Here is a 26,135-nt window from a genome sequence, read left to right on the forward strand (position 1 = left end):
CTAACAAACTTACACGCCAGTTTGTGGGAGTCGTTTCTGCAATTTCAGTGCCAAATATTAATATAACCCTTCTAACGCTTAAAAACATGTTACAGTCAGTAAATTAAGATTAACAGTGACTAGTTCCTTCGTGCGTTTCCCCCACAAATGTGTACAAGTGTCTCGGTTAATTGAATGCATGAACTGTTGAGGGGTCTGCAGGACGAACCACAGCCCCTTGGGAAGAAGCGGCGGGGGGAGAACCGGAGGGAGGAGCCGCCGTCCAGCCGCACTCACTCGCCCATCCCGACTCACCCGCTGCTGCACATGTAGCTATAGCTTTAGCTGGTAGCAGCGGGCTGATAGTTCTGTTGTTTTTAATACACTCACTCTCACTAAAAATGAGTGATAACGACAAAGGCCGGGTATGTATTCGCTTGTTTGCCTTGTAGCTTCTAGTAAAGCCCCACTAATGTGTTAAGTGCTCGGATTGTTATGCTGCAGAGACCGTAACGCAATGTTGTTTAGCTTAGCCTGCTAGCTGCACTCACGAGCCGAAACTGATCTCTTTGTTTTCGTTTTGCAATACTGAATGCGGATAAACCCAATAGTGTCGTTTGTTTGTAATTACGAGACGTCTCGTCAACATAATTATCTGTAGATAAGGCCAGCTTCTTACGCGGTAGCTAAAGCTTGTTCTGAGGGAGTTAGGCCTCAGGCCTTCGGTTTGAATGAACGAGGCTGCTGCTGTGCAAATTTACCCTCAAAAACAACCACCGCGGGCCACTAGAAACGTGTTCTGTGTTTGATTTAATCACCGATAAAAACAATTATTTTCGATAATTTTAACTGCATTGGTTAATAAGATTTGAGACTCGTACGTAATTATTTTAATAGGGAGATATCGTCTGCACGTTTATTAGTTTCACGTCGCTCCAGCCCGTCTGACGCAAATATTAAATGTTTTTAAGCTCTATTAAACCTCATTCATTTGATTCAGGCCCGACGTAACGAACAAAACCACATTTATGTGGCAGCATGTAGTTTAATTGCATCCTCTAATTTTTTTTTGAGGCAAAGCCAAACGAGTTAATATGGGGAAGTACTTATATCAATGTGACAGCCTCCAGACTGCTCCATTTCATTTGTATTAATGCACTCTCAGTTCTTGCATGTCTATTTAAAGCTGGTAGTGTAGTCTGACTCCTGCCTCAGCTGCTGAGCCCACCAGCTTTTCTTCAAAATTGAAGGCAACTTCGTGAGTGTGTGTGTGTGTGTGTGTGTGTGTGTGTGTGTGTGTGTGTGTGTGTGTTAGCTTGCAGAAGTTTATGCAGAGCAAATAATGAAATGTATAAGTTTCGATCTGATGTGCTAGACATCAGCCATTCTAATCATCTTTGAACTGAATTATTTTGTGTGAATCTGTAATGGACATCACTGCTTCTGACACTAGAGATTTGTCCCATTCAGTCTCTCACAAAGCTTTATTTTTTATTTTTTGTAGTGCATGTAAATCTAAAACACTTTCACATCTGTAAGTTTTGACCTTGAGAGTTTCAGGAGTGTTTCATGTTTTGCTGAAGGTGCTCAATACAAATGATTGGAGCTGCATCTTGAGGTTTTTTGGGTTTCCATTGGCAGAGCAGTGATCGGGTTGTGTGTGAAAATTAAGGCTCCATTGATTGATTTTGGATCAAATTCTAGTATTTTCTGTACAGTGGGATGCCTTTCAAGCTACATGCCATAAATTATAACAATGTTGACGGAATTTTTTAACAGTAAAGACGGGCTTAACTCTAAAAAACATGTGACAGGATCTGGTACAGCTGCTCTGTCCTTTACTAATGTGATGATATTCTTTTTAGCTTGAGGAATCCGGAGGTGTTTGTTTGTTTTTTGTTTTTTCGAGGTTGTGGTTTGCTGTGATGCTGAACTTACTATAAACAGCGTTTGTAATATTATTATCCTCTCGTCTGGCAATAATATTCTAACATCACCACCTTTAGTGTGACGCAGGTCCACTCAACAACTGTAGATTACAACCTCAAAACCGAACATGTAGACAAATACAACCTCCTCCATCTCAACTAAAACTGAGCATTATCGTCTTAGTAAAGGCAGGTCTCGCAGCAGTTTTTGTACCGGATCACATCCATCATTAAACAAAGTGATCAGTGTTCATGTTTAGTATTGTGCGTTTTCTTCAGCATGGATAGCTCTGAGTGTTTTGCCATCCCATTAAAGCCAAATGTTTCTTGCAGCATTTTTTCCCCCCCACATTATTACTCCTCCAGTTTATTCTTATCATTGTTCACATGTTTTGATATTTCATGCAGTTCTGGCTTAAAGCGGCTTGTGGTACATAATGATTGAAGAACCGCTGAACGTGAAATACTTGTAAAGCTGAACCCTGATAATTTGTATAATGTGGTCTTGAACGTTCCCATTCATGTCATAAGATAACAATAACTCATCAAAGTTGATTAAGCGTGCCGTTATAATTGTAGTCATATATTCTTCATCCTTTTCTTTTTCATTAAGGTTAAGGTTGGACGAAGAAAATGTGGAAGAAGTCTCATGTCCACTTTATTGTCTATAATATGAAGCTCACGTGTGTGAACCTGAAATGTTCAATGCATGCTAAATCATGACGAGGGAAGAAGTGTGGGCATTGTGTGAAATGGGGGAAGTAAGAAGAAGTAAGACAATTGAAGAAAGAAGAATAATGTGAAGTAATGAAGTTACAGAAATGAAGTTAAGGAAGTTATCTGGATAAGGTCACTGCGCTAAGTAAATTTCTGATCTGTTTGTCAAAGCGTGCATGTCTTTGTTAAATACACTACACATTAAATTTAACCTTTCCACATCTATTTAACAACTTACACTTTTCTATTTTCCACTATGTCTATTTGATATTGTATTGATAAATGTAATCATAATTTTGTTTTACTGTTCATGACTACATAAACTAGTATTAACCTTCATTTGTAAGTCTATGTCTTAAATTCAGTTTCTTTTCTTGTACTCTTCCCTATCTTAATCAATAACATGTAGAAATATTTTTGGATGATTGCTCCATGACCTGATGGCACTGATGAGATGTGTGTTGGTGTGTGTGGTTTGTTCAGGAGTCTCGCTCCGCTTCAAGGAGCGCGAGTCCTCGAGGCTCGGGGAAGTCGGCGAGCCGCTCCCCGGCTCGCTCACCTGATCATTCAAAAAAAGGCTCCCACCACTCCCGTTCCAAATCCCAGTCTCGGTCCAGGTCGAGGTGAGCAGCAGTCCCATCATAAGTCTTGTTGGATGTCACTACCGCGGGAAGCTAAATAAAGTTTTGCTGTGTCCGCAGGTCCCATTCCCACCGTGGCTCACGCAGACACTATAGTCGCTCTCACTCTCGCTCTCGCTCTTATCGCCGCCGCTCTCGCAGTAGGTCCTACAGTGGCGAGCGGCGACGTAGAAGCCACAGTCGCTCACCTATGTCCAATCGCCGCAGGCACATCGGCAATCGTGTAAGTCTTACTCGTTACTTACAGAAAGGTGAAGAAACAGAAATATTCCTGACAGTCCACACTGTTCAGCAGTATTTGAAGGCTTTTTTAAAGAAGAAGACTATGAGAGAGTGTTTGCGGGAGCGTTGGAGGTCTGACCCAACAGATTTGAGGGGTGTGTTGACAATCAACCCAGCAACTCCGGCACAGATTCGGACAATCTGAAGACAGGATGCCAACAACGGTTGTCAAGGCAACGTAATTGTGTCCATATCAGTTACCATGGGAGACGACAGAATAAAGACGGTGGATCTGATGTGATAATACGTGTTCCGCTCACCATGTCCGGAATCCAGAGTCCACAGCCTCTAACCTCACCGCCAGAAGGTCCCAATTAAAAAAAAAAAAGTTCTCGGTGCAAATCCCGGCAGGAGCCTTTCTGTGTGACGTGTGTATGTTCTCTTCATGTGTGCGGTTTTGCTCCGGTACTCCGGTTTTCTCCGACAGTCCAAACAACCTGCACCATGACTCCCTGAGCTACATCCCCGGCCTCCATCACCTCCCCTGAGCCCGGCGCTGTGTGGCTGCTGAAGATGGGCCGTTTGGTGAAGAAATTTCCAGTTGGAGGACTAATGAGGGACTATAAATAAATTAACTCTACTGTCAATCTGTCCCATACATTGAATGTCTGCTCCAACGCACCAACAGCGTAGACATATGATAGTAGATCCTTCATTATGTGTAGAGCCTTTAGTCGAGGGGTCTCCAACTCTGGTCCTCGAGGGCCCCTGTCCTGCATGTTTTAGTTCTCTCCCTGCTTCAGCATACCTAAATCTAATGGTGATGTCATCACCAAGGTTGTAAAAAAAAGTCCAATAAAGAGCCCTTCATTGCAATCAGGTGTGTTGCAACTGGGAGAGAGCTAAAACATGTAGGACAGTGGCCCTCGAGGACCGAGGGTGGAAACCCCTGCTCTAGTCCACACGACATAAGGGACGATCTAATAGAGTATGTCTATCTGTAGAGACACAATCTAGTTGACATCTACTACTATATGTCTATGTATTAGATCATTCTGTGATGAAAATCCCTTTAAAAAAAAAAGAAAAGCACCAGCACAATATGAAAACGTAGCATTCCCTGCAGACTGAGAGAGAGTTTCTCCTGCTACGTCACTTCCGCATTCCTCTCCAGTCTCCGAACTCCCGGGGAGCGTTGGCTTGTCAACAGTACAAAATTCGAAAAAGTGTGATAGCCAAGGGGCATCCGATAAAGGCAATTATGCCTTTCATTGTTATTTTTGACGGTCAAAATAATTAAATCGACATGGAATATCCTGTCATTAGCGCTTTAATTTGTATAGCACCCTTTGAAAACATTTACATGAAAGGATTTGATGTGTCAGACTGAGTACATGAATGACTCAGGATACAATAAAAATTCCCCCAAAAGAAAAACTGAAATGACAGGTAGAAACAATAACTTTTGAGTGAGAAACAAAGTACAATAAAAAAAAGTACCATGTTGGTGGCGTAAAAATAAATTCAACAGGAAAATCAAATATCACATAAATGCAACTCTATAAACGGTGATTTAAAAGCGGAAGAGGGCCACTTAAGTAATCATCACTCTTGACTTTGGAAGTACCAGAAGAGTCCCACTCCAGATGAGAGGCCGCGCACTGGCTCATAAAAGGGTCTGCAATGTAAGACGGGGCCGAATCCAGAGAAACTCGATCCTGAAAGATGCAGATGCGTTTCTTCCTTGGCAAATGTACTGTTAAGTGAAATAAGGCATTCCGGTCTCAAATTCTATAAAGACTTCCTTCTAAGATTTTGCAGGACAGAAGCAGATGCCACCCCTGAGACTATAGTTCTGATAAAGAAGCTGGATGGATGGATGGATGGAAGCTGGTCCTATAAATAACAAAGGCAAGCTTTGGCAGTGCTTTGTGCAGGATGGAACCAAGATAGTGGCGTCATTGAAGAATAAGGACACTGAAAACAACTGGCGTCTTTACACAATGTAAGAAGTGAGGAAGGGAGGGAAAACAGTATCAACTTCTGACTAAGCTGTTTTTATTTCTCCTGACAGTGATGTCTGTCGTGTGTTCGGCTGCAGATACTTTGCTGGATGGTCGTACCACAAAATGATCATGATCAGATCTTGATATTTGTAACATTCCAGGCTAATCCAGATCCAAACTGCTGCCTGGGAGTGTTCGGTCTGAGTCTTTACACCACAGAGAGAGATCTGAGGGAAGTGTTTTCCAAGTACGGCCCCCTGGCCGACGTCAGCATCGTGTACGACCAGCAGTCGAGGCGCTCCAGGGGCTTTGCTTTTGTTTACTTCGAGAACACCGATGACGCCAATGAGGTAACAGAGTTGGAGTAGAACTAAATAACAAATGAAAACCGGCTTGTTTTTAAAGTGATCCTATGGCCGCTGTGGTAATCAATATGTTCATTCACTGTCAGGCAAAAGACCGGGCCAACGGCATGGAGCTGGATGGGCGAAGAATCAGGGTGGACTTCTCCATCACAAAAAGAGCTCACACTCCGACCCCTGGAATCTACATGGGACGGCCCACATAGTAAGTTGACTGAAGCTTAACAAAGGCTGCTTGTGTGGAACAATTAGATGGGTTGACGAGAAGCAGGGTTTAGAGCTGCGAGGCGCTGTTGCATCTATTGAGCCAAACAATGAAAGACGGAGAAAGATGTTTTAGACGAGTGAAAACTCGGAAGTAAAGGCTTCTTGAAAAAACTGGGTATTGATTCGCAAGTTGTTTTCATAGGACATGTAATCGGTTTGGTAATGGGAATAGGAATCAAACAGATTTTGCTGCAGGAGCTGTAAATTTAAGCCGGAAAATGTAAAACTTCGTCTTTCTTAGTGGCGGAGGTGGCCCCAGTGGTCCCCGACGCTACTCCCGCGACTACGATCGCGGGTACGACAGAGGCGGCTACGATCGCTATGACGACAGAGACTACCATAGATCTTACAGGTGACTCAATCTCCATCTTAAAATGATAATCTGCTGTCGGGGGTGTTTGTTTGTTTGTTTGTTTGTTTGTTTGTTTGTTTGTTTGTTTTACACCATGAAGCTGAGAAATGGACAAAAGAGAACGGTTTTTGCTTCGTCTCGTTTCAGAAGGCGATCTCCGTCACCGTACTACAGAGGAGGGCCTTACAGATCTCGATCCAGATCGCGATCCTATTCTCCCCGTAAGTCCTTTTCATGATCAATCAATTGTTTTGGTTTGTTTTTTTTTTGTTTGTTTGTTTACTGGGATTCGGCAGTCGTGTGGCTTTTTGTCTAATCACTCTCTTTTATTCCGCAGGTCGATATTGACCATTTCTCCTCTTGGCGAGCGCACACAGCTCATGTTTCCGTGCGATATGAGTGATCTCACAGTAGTTGGTTTTCTTTTGGGGTTTTTTTTCTCCTCAATGTGATCATAATGCTTTTTATTTCTCACACTAGTAATAGTGCACAATCATCGGATCTGAAGCAGTTTCTCCGGGTCTCTTTTTACATCTGTAGATATGTTTTAAATGATACAGTAAATGTTTGAATTTTGTTGTATCCAACTGAATGAAAAATCCATCTTCGAACAGATTAAATGAAAGATGTATTTTTTTTTTCTCAACCTTGACTCGTGTTTTTCGTTTTGCTTCCTACAAAACCATGTTAGTGATTCAAAGATGCTTCATTGAGGAGACTCTGTCACTCTGCTTTTCATCGGGTAGTTTCTCCCCCATTCTTTGTTGTTTAGGTTGTCTGGCTTGATTCTTGTTGTTGCCTACGAAAAAAACACAAGGTGTATTAATCCATGTACCAATACAGTATGAAGTCTTACTAGTGAGTGAATATTTAAAGGGATACTGGACTCTATATGGTGAATCAGCATGTGGCTGCAAAGGGTTGAAGTGGAAGGTCTACCCCTGCTGGTCACAGAGGTGATCAAACCTGTTTCAGCGTTCATGACATGAAGGCATGAGCTGCTGTTTTTTGGGGTTGTTTTTTTTAACATCAGTGAAAAGGACAAAAAAAATAATTTTCAAAAGACTCAATAATGACAAACTGTATATTTACTCAAAGGATTGTTTTACAAACAATATTAAAACATAATTTATGTTCCGTTTCTTCACTCTTTAATATCCGCTCTGACATTGATTTCCTTCAAGACAGTAGATTCTGTTTTTGGTTAACAAATAGTGCAAGTTAAGATATGTAAAGAGAAATTGTCCTGATGTTCCAGGAGTATTTGCTCTCTATGATGAGGTTCTGTGTTTTATATCATTCAGAATAAAAAACAAAAAAACAAAAAAGGGAAGCGATCAGTGAAGTGGCAGTTCCTCAAAGTGGCTTCAGGCTTTATTTTATTGTGCAACATAACAGAAATGAATAGATAGCATAATTTATCTCACTGGATTCAACAGCATTACAGAAGAGTGAGAATGTAAGAATCTCTTGTGCTGAATGGTGCTATGGTGCATTTACATGTTTGATAGCTAAGTAGAAACCTGTATTTAGAGCTAAAGACTGAATTCTAAATATAATGCATATTAAAAGCACAGTGACGTTTTGGAAGTATGCAGGGAAATAATTCCAAGTAAAGCCACATTAAATTCTGAAAGGCTTTCCAACTGAAAAAACCCTCTTAACATCCCATCGCGCTGCTCACCACACCTTGAAAACTGCATTCTTATTTCCCTCCTCCACCACAAGCTTGTGTGTACATGTGTTCCTTGTTTTGGTCGGTATTTTGCTCAGTGTCACAATCCCAACCAGCACTGCTTCGTTTTCCTCAGGCTGGAAACAATGTTTTGGGTGGTTGAATGATTTGTCAGCACAATGACCTAACTGGACTCGACATAAAACACATGAATGGATCCGTTTCAGTGTGTCACGTATCCCCGCGCATGGAAGTGTAAAATCACATATTTGAATTAGCACGCAATCATGTTCACACCTTAGGGGCAACTTAGAGCCACCTACTCACAGCAAGCATATTTCCAGGCCGTGAGAGCAAATTGGAAAAACCCTGAGATGAACCATGTGATGGGAGAATGTGCAAACTCCACAGAAATACCCACGAGCAAACAAGAGAATCACTGGGGTTGACAGGGACTTTATTGTTCCAATTTAAAAGGAAAGTATCAACTTGGATGTGAAGGTTATTTAGTTGATTATTTTACTGGTTTTGACCAAATAAGGCAAACTGGATTGTAAGTAACCTCTGCATTTGATCTCTATTTAAGGAACAGGTGTTAAACATACAGTGCAAAACCTAAAACCGCCCTAATGAGGTTTGTTTTGGCCCAAAGGATGACCATGGGAAGTCTAAAAGAAGAAAAATGCTCAGCTACTTCAATTGCTTTAAAAAAAAAAAAAGAAAACAAACACTATTTCTGATTCAACCACTTGGGATCACAGCGTACACTACTATAAACTAACACCCGAGATATTAAGGAGGCAGCATTTAAAGCTCCATCATTAAATCAGCATTGAGGTGGGAACGTGCACCAGATCGGATTAATGATCTTTCAACAGGAAATAATACATTTTTAGACAATTGACTGCATTCATATCAGGAGCCAGCAATAAAAGTGTTGCATTCATTCATTAACTTTTTAGAAAGAGGCATTTTCTTTTTCTTTTTAGTTCTCGTTGTTCTGCATGTGGCCCCTGAACTAGGATGACGATGGAAGCATCTCTGGTGAGTGACGGCTCCTCAGCTGCAGCCACTGCATCGGGACGTCATCTGCAAAGTAATCATGGAGCTGTAAATGGGCCCACAGTGTGTGTGTGTGGACGTCCATTCTGTCCACACACTGACGTAAACAAGGCGAGGGCCGGTCACTCCTGGTGCTGGCACTGGCTGCACTACAGGCGGGTGGCAGTAATGTTCCAAGGCGCGGGGCGAGTCACATGTAGCAACACTCAGTGGCTGCAGGCCGCCAGGCTCCTCCCCTCCTCTCTGCTGACGAGTGTAGGTACAACACTACACATCCATGCATGAGGGAGGCACTGCAGCCACAGCCTCCACATGACATGCTGGCTTATGTTTGAAATCTCTCATTCAATCATATTCCTCAACACACCCATGCACACACAGAGATGCAGACACACCTACACCACTGCAACCACAATGAATGCCCGTACGAAAGGAAGCAGATGCTCCACTATTTCTGCAGCCCGAGGACAGTGCGTGGAGTTCCTTATCAGTGGGGGGGAAAGAGAATATTTACCCTGCTTTACAGGTTAGATGGGTGAAACTGCCATCGCCTCTGACAATTACTTTAATTTCTAATAATCGTGTCAAGGCAAACTGCACATAAGGTTTTTATTCAAGTTGCACGCACAGCTTCATAAACATTACAGGGGAGGTGATCAATATCTGAAACAGGTGTCCTCTCCCAGGACTGGACACATTCGCTCCATATATCCATATTTCCGTGTCACTCAAAAATTAATAAAAAGCGAGAACTGGGGGGGGGGGGGGGGGGGGGAATCAGTGACACTGTTTGACTCGACAACTACAGTGACAAGGACTCGCTTTTCCACACAGTAGCCTTTTTTTTGTTGTTGTTTTCATCCCCCCAACCTACCCATCAGCCTGGAGGGACCCAAGGCACGGCCCTTATTATGATTTGATGAAATAACCCCTTCTGCCTCTCTCCTTTAAGCCCATCCCTTCGTTGTGAATGTAACCAGTGCTCATCATGCCACTTTCATACCCTGCTGCATTTTCTTGGCTGGGAGAGCAGCCGTGATCCCACATGCACCTCCAAACAGTTTTTTTTTTTTTTTTTTTTTTTTTTTTTCTGGTGATTTTAAGGGAGATTTTATTTAGAGGCGGCGCTTATTGGCTCCGGAGGAGCGTCGTAACGACACTTTTCCCCCAGTCCCTGTTAAAAGAGTTTGACCAGGGCCAGAGTTGGTGCTGGGGGGGTCGCTTATAGCTTTGTAATATCCTGGGGGGGTGTAACTGCTGCCTTTCCTTTTTTTTTTTTTTTTTTTAATAAGAGAAAGAAATCCCAGCAGATTTTTCTATTTTATTTTTTAATTGTACATTTCTACTTCTCTGAATATCGCCACTCTTCTTATAGGATCTGAAACCCTTTCGAGATTTTTGTTTCCCCCTCTTTCAGATCATGTACAAACTATATGTTGGGAATTTAAGTCCTTCGGTCACTGTCGAGGACTTGCAGCAGCTCTTTGCGGAGAGGAAGCTGCCAGTGCCCGAGAAGATCCTACTGAAAAACGGCTATGCTTTTGTGGACTTCCCCGATCAGAACTCGGCCATTCAGGCTATAGAGATCCTTAATGGTAAGTGTGCGTTTGATAAGTGATGCTGCCGGTGACAGGAACATTTCACAGCGGGTCAAAATGCACCACGAGGTTGAAAAACCACACACACACTCGTACACAATAGGTCAGCGTGTCCTAAATGTGAAATATTAATAATTGCTTCTGCTCGTTCTTGTGTTGTTGTTTTTTCTTCCTTTTTTTTTTTTTTAATATGTGTGTGAGTGACTGCGTGTGCTCGGGACACTGTTTGCGATCACATCCGTGTGCCATGAGAGTTTAGATGAACGCTCAGTCATGCACGCTCCAACAAAAAATTGGATAAATGATCGATCACAGGACACACTCGGAGCTTCAGTGCCAGTTTAGCCCAAAAGAAAACACCAGCCGTCGGAACGCACTTTACGCACACAAACGAGCTGTATTTGAGAGATTCCGATAGTGCGGGGCGCTACTTTGCAATCACCCACTGGAATGTATGGGATGGTCTGATGGTTCGGGTAGGCATAATTATTTTTCACTTATTTTTTATCTTGATTTTATTGAAGAGAGTGGAGCGAAGCGAGCGCGGAAAACTTGTCAGATCCTTGTTCATCTGATGTCTGGGCATGTTTTTACGAGGTGTCTTGGAGGTGGGTCACGGGGGTCCAGAGGAAAGGGCTAATAAACAGGTAGCTGAGGGGGGACGAGGTGAGACGCTAATTCCGTGCTGCGCCAGGCCACTCATAATAGTAACCAAAAGCCGTGTTCAAGCCTCGACGAGGAGCGCTTCAAATTCACTCCACGGCTGGCCATACACGCAGAATTAAGAAGCACCTATTCACAATAGAAAGAGTACAAGTCACTCTCCTTTCAAACCATCTCCTCTTTGATGTTGCATTCTTTACTGAGAGAAGAAGAAGAAGAAAAAAAAAAAAACATGCCTCCCTGCACGATGAGGGCTGTGGGAGTGGAAAGCATGGCTGCCCATTTCCCCTAACACGATTTACGCTTAATTCGCTTCATTTTGGCGCCCAATGTTCTTAATTGTCACCCCTAAAATGTCACACGGTGGTCCTGTTAATGTAAATGTATACAGTTTGTGCACCCGCGGTGCGCATCGCGCGCCACTGCACAGTACTTTTTTTCCAGGGGTTGGCTGTTTGAATGGGGTCGCACCTACTTGGTGAAGTGATTCAAAAGTGTTGGTGTGGAGGCCTACCAGCTTGTATTGTCACTTTTATGACGCTCGGCTAACGTTACACTATCCATTTTCACTCCTGCAGGTAAAGCTGAATTACACGGAAAGGTGATAGAGGTAGACTACTCTGTGCCCAAAAAACTAAGGTAGGCCTATAAACCTGGCAACACACACACACACACACACACACACACACACACACACACACACACACACACACACACACACACACACACACACACACACACACACACACACACACACACACACACACACACACACACACACACACACACACACACATATACTGTGCCCCATAGCAGACTGACTGTGTGACCTGTAGGCTTCCGCGGTGAAATATAGCACGCACAGTTACTTTCTCGTTTTTTTCGGCCGCTGTGCGTGTGCGATTTTCACCAAGCTGTTGTTGTTTTATCTCCTGGTGATGTATTCGGAATTACGAGGGCGACCAAAGACGAGGAAAAAAGAGCGAGAAAACAAAAAAGAGTTTATGCACAACATCCACAGAAAACACGCCGCCACAGCGCGTGATCTGCAGCAAGGCCGTTTTTCCTACTGTATAACCTGCACATGCACACCAACGCGTACAAGGCACATATGTAACAATTATGATTTAATTGGATTCACCTGATTGGTTTAAATCAAACGTCAACGTGGACTGGCGTGTACGTATAAGCAGTTTTACGCGCATGGCTGTTTTTCCCCGTGTATGTAGGCGATAGAGTTAGGTTTCATTATTGACTGTAACACTGCAATGCACGATGAGTTGCATACCAATCAGCTGCCCCTCTTCCCCGGTCCCCGCACTGTGCATGAGTGTGGATGTATGTGGGAGACACGTTTTCGTGTACCAGTAAAGCGAGCGTTGAAGGATCGTGGGCTCACCCACAGGTCAGCCTTCAGCTTTGCAAATCTCCAACATAAGCGTTTTATTGTCAGTTTGTGCAATCAGTTTCCAAATCCACGAGATTTTTTTTTCTTCCCTTAAGTGTATGGAAACAAATCATTAAAACAGGCAGTGTTTTTTTTCTTGTTGTTGCTTTGCGTCATGCAGGATAAAGTCACTCGGTTGGCTCAGATTTGTGCAGCCCACGCACCCTCGACATGTATAGATCCACCCATTTTCGGAACAATGCTTTTGGCTATAGGGGGAAAACCTACGTTGCGTGACAAAAAAGGTAAATATTCAAGCCCCTTGTGGAGGAGCATGTGACCCACACTTTATGCGCTTCCAGCAGAGACCTCCCCCTTCGTGTGCTGCACTTTTCCTGCGTTACAGCTCTCGCTTTTTTTCTCCCTTGAAAACACACTACAGAGAAAAAAAACTAAAACAACAACGTGATTTGAAAATGTCCTATGATCGAGCTGCTGCGTTTGTTTCCACGTTTTACGCCTCGACGTGGAGGCATTCTTGCAGCCCACAAGGCGCAACATGGAGTAGAAAGAGCCTGCGCCACTCCCCAGTTCGTGTGCACGTAGGCCATGGCAATGTTGGAGAGCCTCATAATGGCTGCCACGATGGCCCTGCACACTGCTCGGCTATAGGCGGAATCAGATGGCGCAAGTGTCCATACATGTGCCTGCAGTGTGTGTGTGTGTGTCTGTGTGTGTGTGCTCAGCTGCTGGAGCGACCAATGTGCGCCTGCTGCTGAAAAGGGCCTTAAAGCGAAATCTACGCCATTTCCGTGCAGCTTGCGCGAGCTGGGCTGATACGTTCAGGTGTTCCACGTCCAGGCTACAAAAAAAAAAACAACAACAAATAAAAAAAACACCGACTTTTAAAGGTTTACTTTTATATCCTGTGATCTCGTGCTTTTACGGGAGTATTTCTCCTTCACGTGAAACGGTGAATTAACTTTTGAAACTTTGATAAATGTCGCCTCTGCTCTGATTTAAGGCAGGATGAGTTTAATTGATTTTCTTTACGTGAAGCTGCGTATTTTGGTTTTTCATTGTCATAATTACTTGAAACAATTGTATTTTTTTTTAGCTGGTAAAAATATTCTAATTTTGAAATACGGAAATAATCATGCAATCTTGGTTTATCGTCCATATAACTGTTGGATATTTATGTTTATCATTCTGCTATATTGTGTGTGGGGTATATATCTGTTAAGCAGAGATTGAAGAGTGAATCAGTACGGTTTTGACATTTAGGAAGGTTGTGTGAGTTTTCGGCTTATTCTCAGGCCTTCTGGCATTTCTTGGTTTTGTGAGGTTCTTGTAGTTTGAGCTGTTGCTTGCTGCCTTTATTTGTGATTTGAGTTCTGTTTTGTGATGGCATCATAACACAAGGAAATTAATCATGTTTTTTTTATTTTTAAAAGAACTAAAGAACCTGATTGACTATGCTGCTGTTTTTATGAAAGCATTCAATTTAATTTATCTGAAGGTACGGGCCTTTTAAAAGTTATTTTGAGTAACTCCAAGAAGTGGCAAAATGTGTACTTTTAATGCATTCATTATTCTATAAATGTTATTTTCCTTCCAGGATTTTTAATGTTTTATACTAAAGGAAGTCTCACAGGTGTTGGCTATTTTATAAAAATTGTAATTTAATTTGTAAAACCTTTGAGGATTCACGTCTTACAAAATAAGTGAATAATGACCTACACATTCTTGTTCACATTTCAAGAGGATTTCCTTAAGGAATACAATCTTTGTGTCCCACAAAAACAATATGTTTTAATTGTGTTAACAGTGTTTTAAATACTTAAATTTGGGTTACTGAATGTGGATTCCAGCATGTGGCAACACCTACTAAAACCGCATTGAATATATTTCAGTGAGTAAACTTAGTTTTGAAATCATGTAAGTTTTCTTTTTGTTTTAGCTGTGATCACATGAGTGTCATATGTAGTTGTAAGATTAACAAAAATCTCTTAGTTGGGAAAATGCCTGACACAAAAAAATTTAACAAAAGAGAAAATCAATACAGATTATAATCAACAGTATTTTAATTTCTGTTACAAAATTACTGTAATTTTTATTCAATACGAATGATAGAATTTGTTTTAATGGCAAATTAAGCTTCCTTGAACTAAAATTCGGTTGTGTTTGTACTTGTGATGTTTTCGGATGTTCACGCATAAAACCAGAAAAACATTTTTCTTTTTTCGGTATCTTGAGTTTCCTTGTTAAACAAAGTTATCTGTACACTCACAGCACACAAAGAAGCAGACTGTGAACTATGTGTTAATTGATATCAGTTTTACATGAACAATATGCAGCATCACCTAACTATCAAACAGGCGTGTGAAGGTGTGTGCAAACTAACTAATGTGAGCCCCCACTGTGAGTTTCATCAATAGTCAGTCATCAATATGAAGCGTGCAAGATTTACACAATTACATTTATTCTCCTTCACAGTGTGGATGGTTGTTTACCTCCTAGTTTTATCAGCAATACTGAGATAACCTGACTTTTCTCCCCCATAATTATTTCTCTACATGCTTGAGTTTGTTTGAAGAGAAAACATGCTTACGTATAAAAATAATGAATTTGTAACTGGTTGTTTTTTTTTTTCCCCATGCTTCACTGTATTGAGAGTAAACACAGGCTGAACGGTGTAGTGGTGTTGATGTAAACAAAATATTAATTTTACTGACGCTCAATTGATTATTAGATCTTTCTGGTCTTTTTTTGTACAAGGATACAGAGTAAGACATGCGTGTAAATATCTGCATTGCACCACAGTAGTGCCCATGCAGATGTGTGTGTGTGTGTGTGTGTGTGTGTGTGTGTGTGTGTGTGTGTGTGTGTGTGTGTGTGTGTGTGTGTGTGTGTGTGTGTGTGTGTGCGTGCGTGCGTGCGTGCGTGCGTGTGCTGGGTTGTCAGTGCACACTGAGTGAAAACAGCGAAACTCGATAGCCATCAGTTGATCCACTCCGAATCCATTAATACTCCCCAGTTGATCCTGGGAGAAGGGGAAGCTCTTCAAATCGGGCTCCAGTTCTGTCCGGAGTGATAGCAGGAGGCGCTGCCCCGCTTCCCTGACATGCCACATCCGCTGCGCCCTCCTCCCGACTCCTCGTGTCTCCCTTCACCTCTCGGTTGAAGCTGCTCGCACTGAGTGGTCCGTCGTATGGACCACGTCTCGTGTATTTGTTTGTTTTTGCCTGAAACATAATTACCGCTGCCTTTTATTTTTTGAACCCGCATTTGTACTGTTTCAGGCTTTTGACTCATTAATTGTCACGAAAGAGGGTGGCGAAACCTTATTTTGCAAAAGTGATATTATAGTAGATTGCCCTTGATGAGCTCTTACAGGAAATCTCGCCACTTACTTGTCATAAATTATCAAAAGCCCTTTATAATGTGTTCAGTCTGCTGCATTTAAATTCCACCGCTCTACGACTACATTTCTATAACATTTCTGAACTTTCCTCATGAATATGGAGCCACTTCTCTGCGTTTCTGGCGAAGAGCTAACAGATTTGCTCGTACAACCAAGTGCATAGCTAAAGGGAGGTGTGAGATTAGATGTGAGAGAATAGTCAATTCATTGTGTGTCTATCAGACTTGTGGGATCGCTGCTCAAGCTCCTCAGGCGTTGGAAATGCGTTTTCTTTTTTTTTTAACAGACACTCGCATGTATATGGCAACAGCGTCTGTAGATTCATTTCTCAGCCAATAGTCATTCACATTCCTCTGCAACTTGTTGCATGACTAATATGTTACTGCAGCATTACACTCATTACAACCAGGATTTACATAATCAGTAAAATGACTCTGAGGAGTGGTAGTGAGGAGGTGTAGAAGCCGTGAATGCTGTGAGTACAACTGTTCTGAATTGACGTAGATTGTGAGTAAGCCTTTTAAAAAAAAAAAGAAAAAAAAAAGAGAGAACAGGAATAAAGCAGCAAAGACAAATATGAACTTTTTTCCAGCTTGGAAATGGTTTGTGGTGACTGAGTGACACAACTGGAGCAACAATTGCTGATGTGCAAAGTTAATAACAGGCTCATCCAAATGAGAGATGAAGGAGACGTCCCATCTGTCGAGGTCAGGGTCCGCCACTTTTAACACCAAAGAGCCGCTTATGTTTTCCTAGTCACCCAATAATATTTGTGTTGAGCGGCAAAACATATTTAACCTTTCAAAACAAGGCAACACAGTTTATAAATAGTCACATACAGTATAGTTTGTTGTATATGACAAAATGTTTAAGTTGGACTACAATTGAGAGCAGTTGACATTTCAGTTTGGTTTTTAGCTGTTTTAGACCTTGAAAGGTGAGTTCTTAGTTATTTGCTAATATCTGTCAACATAAAATTTACAAGTAAATCAGTATTTGTTGGCAGTGAAAGCGAACAACCCTGTATACACCGAATTAAAGTATGTTTACCGACAAAAACTCTGTGATTTTCCCATGGCGAGCAACCTAACCGTTGATTCAAAGTGAAGGGGGTCAGACAGGTGACATATTGCGAAATGTCTTTATTATATTCACATATTTAGGTGTCACATTTCCCTTTTCAAACTGCAAGACCAGAGTCCATTTTTCAGAGTGTTGGCACTGCAACACATTTCAACTAAATGCTTTTAAAAAAAAAACATTTATAGAAAACTGAAGGACTTGAGAGCCTCATGTGGTTCTGGGTTGCAGACCCCTGGTCTCAGTTTTTAATTTGCGACCTCACTATTATCCGGACAAGGGAGCACCTGTGGTGGGAGCAAAACTCCAGAGAAGAGTCATAAAGTCACCTCGAATGAATGGTAGATCATTTTGTCTGTGAGAGAATATAATCCCTGATGATACACTTGCATCTGTTTGCTGAAGTTAACAATGACATAAAAGGAACAAAAAGGACTTTGTAAGAAACTATTGTGTCACGAACAGAGAGTCGGATTTGTTATTAGCACAGTGACACACCTACAGTGACACATGTTTACCAGGCAGACGTCTGACAACACGTGGTTTTCTGTTTTAACAAAGAAATGCGTGACTACCTCAGTCCCCTCAGGAAAAGCACCAACATTGTTTGGAGCAGATGTCTGAGGACGTTGTTTCACTAAGCAGCATTTGATGAATTGTTGGAGTCTTAACTGTGCTGGGTGTGAATCTATAATGAATTATAAATCATGATTATGAGCAGTTCAATTTGTGCCCAAGTTCTTTTTTTTTGGTTTGGGAAGTAATTTGAAGTTGTAACAGCTGCTCTGTCTGTCGCTCCTTTATTTCCAATGTCCCTCTGTTGCTCGGTCTGTTTCTCTAATGCTCGTGTGCCGGGGATGTAAATATAACGGTTGGGGAGTGAATGTAGACATGTACACATGCTGCTTGAGGATGACATTAGAGAGACAAAAAAAGCTGCGGCGTATCCCTGGCTGAAAGCTTCCTGCCGGATGTAGAGTTTAGTGTTTCGCCCTCTTCGCTGTGAGGGTGCTACCAGTGGGCATGTCAGGGTGTGGTATGGTCCATGGAGGGGTGGGCAGCTGAGGCTCACAGCAGGTGGCATTTCTCAGACCGACTTCGTCCTTGTCCCATATCATCACCATATTAAACTGCTACAGCAGTGATGGCTTTTGAACAGGTGAAAACTCCCAAAGAGTTAATCGGACCTTGGGATGAGCCTTGATGTGACGAGTCAGGCGTCCAATTTTCACAGAGAGAACATTTTGCTTTTGTTTAGCTGGGACTGTACCTCAAGTCAGATTGTGTCCTTAATCTTGTCTGTCAGACTTTTGGACATTTATCCGTCTCCGAGTTTGAAAGGGGCAGGTCAGAGGTGGCCTTGATTCCTCCTGGATTTTTGAAGGATTCAGGCTTTCCTGTACCATGGCAAATGGCACAGCATGATTTCAGAAACATATATTGTGATTTGTAAAGTCATGGTAGAATACCAGCAAAGTCACAAAAATTGCCAATAAAACATGCAAAAGGACGAGGGAACAAAAACTAACAAAAGCAATAGGTTGAGTTTGGAGTTGCTCCATTTACCAGATCAACTTTTTTTTTTGCGTCCCTCACATGTTCTTTTACTCCAAAATACGCAGACATTTGAAAGTAAAGCACAGTTGTGGTCAGACATCACTTTAACAAATAGTTCATCAGAGAGAAAGCTGCATGCAATCAGTTTACATTCAGCTCTGTCAAACAAGCCTATATATATATGACAAAAACATAGTATGGTCACCCTGTTGCTCCGGTCTTAAAGTCCTGTACCCACAGGATGAGGTGGACAAAGCAGAGGGGAAACAGGAGATATGCTGAGCTGAAAATGCACCAAGGAAAACGTTTCAATTAGGAAGAAATGATGGAACAATTTTCTTTGCTGAGATGCATTGAAGGGCCAGGAACAGGACGCTCTGATTAAATTGTGCAGAAAGTTGTGTCACTGGCGTTTGTAAAACAATGTTTGCAACAACCTCAACAAACTGTAAGCACAAAAACTTTAAAAGTGCATGACGGCAGCATGTCATGCATGCTATGCAGGTACTTTCCCATCACCCAGGCTGATCCTTGTTCCACCAGTTTTTGCCACTGAGACAGTTTTTATATGGCTCAAGGGATTTTTCTTTTCTTTTTTGCTGTGTGTGATCTTAGTTTTGCTCCACATCAAACCGTTGTGCTTTATCTCATATAGTCTCTCTCTCTTATTTCATCTCAGATTTCTTTCAGTTGTGCAGTACAAGAATTCAGAAACATTTGGAGGGGATAAATCACATTCTTTCTTTTATGCTATACTAAAAAAAAAGTGCAAAATGTGATGCTGCTGTCAGGGAGATGCCTATAGGAAGTCAAACCGTACCTATTTATTGATGTATAATTACATAAAGTAGTTGTTTTGACTTTCAATATCACTGTTTTTGGGACTAAATGATATGCAGGGATTGTTTTTAGACACTATCTACCCATGTAGCTTCAGAAACACCCTTTGATAGATGAGTTTTTGATGTCAGTTCCCTGTGAAGAAGCAAATGTCGAGAGATATAGTCTTCCTGACATTTACAGCATCTTGATGTGGGTGCAAAACTGTGCCATTGTGCTGGCGAATGTGTGTGTCCATGTGTGTTTACGGGTCGCGCTGTATTCAGTTCCCAACTGTTCCAGGTTAGATTCACCGCGTTGCCATGGGAACCAGTTTTGAGTGCCTTGCTTAGTTAAAGAAAGAGAGCTCGAATGATGGGGGCTTTCAGAAAATAAACCTAACAGCAATGGAGCACGGAACCCTTCATAAGCTTGAAAAAAAAAAAAAGAAATTAAAGTTAAGTTTACGCTTGCCGTTTCTCCCCAAGATACTCATGCAACTGATAATTATTATATGAGAGCAATTCATATCATTGTCAAAACTGCCTGATTGCAGCCTAAAGTTAGTCATAAATGGCTGTCAGTTTGGTACCCAGTAATTTCCATCCATTCCTGGAGAATGGAGACTACTGACAGTTACAAGACCTAAAATGCAGTCCAGCGTGTGTTGCTGGCTCAAGTTACGGGCGGTGCAGTGGTCAGAGTGCTGATTTTACATGACATTGCCTGGTATGGTGCTGCAATAAAAAGCCGTGTAAAGCTGTCCCCCTCACTGAAAACTTGAAGTGCTCATTTTCCTTCCAGCAGGAAAGAAAACTGCTGAGTGGGTTGTCCGTCTATGTCACAGCCGCAGCCCCTTTTTGACCTTTCTTATTCATGAACCCACTCCCGCCCGTCATTTCCATCTTTTTCCATATGTATGCCACGGATGCTGGAAACCACCATGACCATTAGAAGCACCAGCAGGACAAGCCGACTACAGTAGGGACGCACACAGCTGAGCCCCCGACACAACCTGGAGGACAGTCCAGCCATTGTGCTTTTTTACACTGTTTGCGACCAAAGAGGAAGGCACAGAGAGGATTTCCGAATCAAAGACAAGCAGCTTTCACATACATGCTCATGGTTTCCTCTCAGTGTGTGTGTGTGTGTGTGTATGTGTCATTCTGTGTCGCTGCGCCTGCATGGGCAGAAATAAACACCACTGATAGAGGGCAGCATCTCCTCCCGGAGCTGATTCCCCAGCTGGTTGTGGGAAACTGTTAATGTCCTCTCTCAGCAAGCAGTTCTTTTAAGCTATGTGTTCAAGGAAGAACAGGAAGTCTTGTTTTATTCCCCCACATTTCTGCCTCACTCAATATTGGTCCTTCACATTTCATTTTAAAACTCCTTGATGAGTTTCGACTGTCTTTGAATGCAAGACAGCGTCCTCCTCTCATATGTTGACTGTTGCTGGACATTGTAATATAATTCAGTAAATACCCCAGTCCACCATAAGCTCCACAAGTCCACCATGATCCCTAAAATCACACTTCAGCTATGTATTTATTGCAAATTCTTCCCCGAAATGTCTCACATAAAGATACTGCCTTAAAGGTTTTGCAGATATTGGAACTTCCCGATTTTTTTCTTATGAATGACATTGTTCTTATCAGTTGATAGAGAAAAATACTGCAATGAAATTATCTTTGTGTAAAATCTTATACCTCATTCTCACTTTACTTATTTAAATGACTGATCTGTCATGTAATCAGAGTACTGTTGATGAAAGCTGTAAATTTCATTTGAAGTCCTAATTCCTTGATGTGTTGTCAAATAATGTAAGGAGGAAAACAATCATGGGGAGGGTGAACATTTCAAAACATGCTGAGTCTGATTTCTTCTGGATTTCTTATTTCGGCATGTGAATTATAATACCAGGAGAAATATGAATATTTGCTATTTAGTGTATCAAGCAATGCAAAGCTGAGCAGCTGCCACCTGCAGTTTAATGCATTCACTGTACAGGCAAAGGCAAAATGATCTCTGCGTGAAAGCAAGTGTATGCCAACTCCTTTGATAGTTTTGTTGATTGTGGAAAAGTAAATAAGCTTTAGTTGCGTAGCATGTGCTCACTGGAGGTTAGAGGTGGGTTGCGGGGGGAGGCTTCACCTATTTTGTAAAATTCACCGATTCACACACACATACTATTCGCGATGGCTCCACACACGCGAGGGGCTCACAATTGGGAGCAATTTCTGGTTCATTGTCTTGCCCAAGTGCTACATAGACAGGCAGAGCCGGGCATCAAGCCGCAGATCACGAGATAAGAGAACCACTGACTCCTGCACCCGAGCCACAGCTTCCCTTGGTTTTAAAATTAATCTGTTTTGCTTTTTTCTCGCATCCGAAGCCTGAAGTGCAGCAGTGTTTGCTCACCCGTCTTTGATTCGTGCAAAGGTAACCTTTCGTTTTGCCTTCATCCATTGTGATACGCCCCAAAGAGTGTTGTTTCACACTTGTGCGCCTGTTACCGGCTGCGTTCTGATGAGCTCAGAAATGACTTGGGTAGTGTGGGGGCCGGCCCGTGCAAGAGTGTGGGGCGACTCACTCAGCCTACCTGCCAAGTGGCACAACACGTGCCAATACACAATTGTTTTACTTTGAAACATAAATAGAGGGCAGGTAAAAGAAAGAGAAGCAACGAGAGAATGAGGGAAACACAGAGGAGGAGTGTAATAGAAAGTTGCAGGAGACAGGAGGGGGCAGCCTACAGGAGTCCTTTTGATTTTATCAGACCAAACGTCAGGGTGAGGGAAGAGGAGGAGCACATTTCCATACAGCTGCTGCAGAGCCGCACTAATAGAAAGCAGATTGTGTGGAAATGATAAAAAAACAAAACAGTTTGTAAATAGTTGTTGTCTTGCTGACCCTTGGATCATATTTCCCTGGAGGAGCTGAATATTTTAACATGAAGTGTTCAATCACTGTATATCTCACTAAGTAGTCTATACTCATGTTTCCCATGGGTGTAGTAACTGCTGCAGTAGCAGTGCCATATGTAAGAAGTATTGAGTTTTTTTTTTTTTTGATTTTTGATTTTATTTTTTAACTGCTTTGGTCCCATTTTGTGATAGTACACAACATACAGAAATGGAATAGATTCCCATCCAGGCTTCTTGGACATAAACTGACTGATCAGGCGTGTATGTTTTCTGCACGAAAGGCATGATCTCTCTTCGCACCGTCCGGCTTTCTTCTGTTGCTACAAACATGCTGACCGTCCATCCTGCAAAGCAGCACCTCCGTCTCGCACATGCAAACAACATTATGACACTGATTGATGAATAGCCTGCCCCTGTCAGGTTGACTCGAGCATGCACGACACAAATCCAATTAAAATTGAAGAGCGCGCTCGTGGCAGATCGTGGTTAAACCTGGAGGCAAAAATGCAGGCGTCTTCAGCTCACGAGGTTAGTAAATATTTGATGCTGATGCAGCCATGCGTGCGTTCTTGTCGAGGAGGGCGAGGGACTTGCAGAAGTTAATGGGGACTTTCCCTTTAAGGACACTGTGGTCAAAACAGCTTTTCACACATTGTCCTTGTGTAGTTGCTCAGGTGGTTTTCATCCTTATTAATGGTGAATTCCACCACCTCCTCGCTCCAGGGATTGTCACACTCTCTTGTCACTGCAGCCCTCTCTCCGCAGCCCTCACATGTGCAGGTTCTGTGTCATTCCTACCTTCTAGATTGAGAGCGTTGTCTCTCACGCACAAACCTTCCAGTTCGTAACGCCACTGCCTCCCTGGTGGCAGAGCAGAACGAAGCCTGCTGTGTGTTGGTATGAGCTGGCGGGAGTAGTGTACTACTGTACGTCATGTACTGTAAGCTGAATGTGAGCCACACTATCGGGCAGAGTAACAGGGACCGGCAGTTTATTCTTAGTCGAGTTGAGGTTACCTCGATCTGAATTCTTCAACAAGAGAAGTCATCTGTGCGTATCTATCGCGTGACATATGAGTGTGAGTTTGTGTGTGTGCGCGTGTTGCGCCTTTGTGGCAGCCAGGGAAGCAACAGTTCATTTCAGAGCTGGTAGCTGAGATGGCTTAGTTTCAAGTCGTGTGAGGAGTGACTCACGGAAGCTGACGATGCCAGACAATAAATTACAGCGATATAGAATGACAAGCTTCAGAGGCTAGTTGGATGTTAAAGGGAGAGTTGTGTGGATGTGGATGCACTGAAGATGATACATCAGATGAGACGTTCTTGAAGAAAAACTTTGAATTTGCCAAGACTTCTGTCTGTTTCTCCTTTTGTTGAGTGTGATGAATGCACATCTGTTGATAGATCATGGATGTCTCATCACTGCACATTATGGAGTTTGGTAGATCACCTGCTGTACAGATAACAGAAACATTACCTCAAGAAAAACCCCAAAAAGGTTGAATTTTCTCTTTCACAACCTGCGTCATTCTTTGCTTGGGTCAGAAAATACAGTCCACCTCTGCAGATTGTCCCCATGGTGACGTCTGATGATGATGAACGTTCTTATTTCCATCCTGTGTGTGTGACATGCTCAAATCTGCAGGGCCTCCGGAGCACTTTTTGTAGTCTGTTTTTTAAAGAATGGATAGCCCAGGTTTTCAGAACAGCCTTCACCCCTAATGAGCCCTTCAAATTCGACAGGGTGTTTGTTAAAGAGGGGAACCAGCCTCATATGTTTTCTGCCAGGAATGATGAAAGGAAGCAGCCGGCCTGTAAATGGTTGCAGATTTGTTTTGGTGTTTCTGTGGAGGAGCCTCCTGAGCATAAAGAGGTCTACAATTAGTTGTTAATTTAGTGGACCGAGCCCTTGAATGTGTGGGGTCTTAAACCAGAGACCTTGTCTCATTGTTATTAATTTTCTAATTGCAACTCAGGTAGACCAGAGCATCTTGTTCCTTCAGTATGAGTTATTTTTACCTGTTGTTTGCCCTTCGGTGATGTTACACATTAGATTTCATAGTGGTTTGGTCTCTTCAATTTGTTCTCGACAGGGATTTGAGATTTTCGCTCTGATGTGTCTTTTCATTTTACTTTTTTAACATTCACTCACTGTATTTCTTTTGTTACATAATCAAACCTAGAACAATAAATGAACTTGAAACTGTTATGCAGGCTGTAACTTTTGCAAGTGGAGGACTCACTGGTGCCTGGCAGACGTTTGGGACGCAGTCACATACTGTAAGAGGCTGCAACAACAAACCTTCCCGTCCAGGCTTATTTACAATCACCAGTAATTCCCTCTCGCCTTCTCCATCTCCATCTTTTAACTGCTGTCCACACAACAGGCATCTCCACCCTCTCCCTTCTCTTGTGCAGATCAGGCTCCTAACTTATCGATGTCAACCAAGGATATTTACTCCAGTATTTATCACATATTGATCAGGACTGACATCCCTGTGAGCGACTCCAATAATTGAATTTGTGTACATAGTGCATTGCAACACTGCACACAGGCACCCTCCAAACTCTAGCCACCATTTTCCTTATCCAAATCAGCTGCCTCCAACTCCTGGAGCTCTGTCTACATTTTCATTTACCTCGACGACCAGTAGATCTGTCTAATTTATCGCTGGTCCACTGCCTCAGTGGGCCGGAGTAGGTCAGGATTTGAAGCCCTTTCAGCTGCTGGATTAAAGTCGGACAGGGATAATGCCTCTTCAGCCACTTGCAAGTCACGTGACACAAGATGATCTAAGGTTTTGGGAGGAGCACAATAATGTAATTAATGTATTGAAGGCTCTTAACCATTTGACTCCACCCATTGTAGAGCTTGATGCCCACTATGCTTAAAAACTGCCCATATATAGTGGGTAGCAAGGAAACAAGAGGTGGTGATTGGCTGTATTTTTTCACCCTCATTTTCCCTCATGTCTGGTGCCGTGATTTTAACCATAAACTTAAGAAATATGCTGGCAAATGCATGAGATTCTCTGATATAGACAATCCCTCCACCTTCTCAGTGTCTTGATGTCTTCAGACACTGTTTATTATTTAGCACTTCATTCATTTGTGTAAATTTATTAGTCGGCACTTGATTTAATCTGTTTTCCAATGTTCTGCGGGTTCATTTAAAAGCATATCTGCATCTTAATTATGTTTTGGCTTGATTTAAATTGGGCGCTCAATATAATATACAGATCAATGTATTTACTGTATAATTATCACAGTGTGGCTCATATATGTTGTCTTTGCATTAGCATTAATACCCAGAATTTATTTCAATGTATTCAGTTCACAGGGGTGAAGTGGCTTAGCATTCTCGCGAAGAACATCCCTGGTTTGATTTTGGCCTGCGGAGTTTCTCGGTATGAAGTTTGCAGGCGCTGCCTTTGCATACTTGTGTTCTCTCTGGGGAGCCCAGCGTCCTCTCA

The 26,135-nt window shown here is 42.4% G+C and overlaps 2 protein-coding genes across 5 annotated transcripts in view; both read left to right on the forward strand.

Moving 5' to 3' along the window:
- The first annotated feature begins 239 nt into the window (after nt 1-239).
- tra2b (transformer 2 beta homolog) lies at nt 240-7,125 on the forward strand. The gene is made up of 8 exons (XM_080478859.1): nt 240-404; nt 3,108-3,247; nt 3,326-3,488; nt 5,655-5,843; nt 5,945-6,060; nt 6,364-6,474; nt 6,622-6,695; nt 6,812-7,125. The coding sequence occupies exons 1-8, from the start codon at nt 381-383 to the stop codon at nt 6,820-6,822; spliced, it is 828 nt and encodes a 275-aa protein (XP_080334985.1). The 5' UTR covers nt 240-380; the 3' UTR covers nt 6,823-7,125.
- A 3,269-nt stretch (nt 7,126-10,394) lies between these two features.
- The window catches only part of igf2bp2a (insulin-like growth factor 2 mRNA binding protein 2a), a 44,357-nt gene continuing 28,616 nt past the window's right edge, over nt 10,395-26,135 (forward strand). The window contains exons 1-2 of one of the 4 annotated variants that reach the window (XM_080478801.1): nt 10,395-10,806; nt 12,051-12,111. In XM_080478801.1, coding sequence (XP_080334927.1) covers nt 10,632-10,806; nt 12,051-12,111 — 236 coding nt within the window. In that variant the 5' untranslated portion in view covers nt 10,395-10,631. Of the gene's footprint in view, nt 10,807-10,891; nt 11,286-12,050; nt 12,112-26,135 lie in introns of those variants that run through there. The other 3 variants (XM_080478800.1, XM_080478803.1, XM_080478802.1) reach the window with 3 other exon arrangements.

The sequence above is a fragment of the Lipophrys pholis genome, assembly GCF_963383615.2.
Source record: "Lipophrys pholis genome assembly, chromosome: 13".
Classification (NCBI taxonomy): Eukaryota; Metazoa; Chordata; class Actinopteri; order Blenniiformes; family Blenniidae; genus Lipophrys; species Lipophrys pholis.

Excerpts from the sequence above, each read along its gene's own strand:
- tra2b (XM_080478859.1), top strand. The coding sequence starts at position 381 with ATGAGTGATAACGACAAAGGCCGG. Across the intron at positions 405-3,107 it reads GTGATAACGACAAAGGCCGG|GAGTCTCGCTCCGCTTCAAG; the intron begins GTATGTATTCGC and ends TGGTTTGTTCAG. Across the intron at positions 6,475-6,621 it reads GACTACCATAGATCTTACAG|AAGGCGATCTCCGTCACCGT; the intron begins GTGACTCAATCT and ends GTCTCGTTTCAG.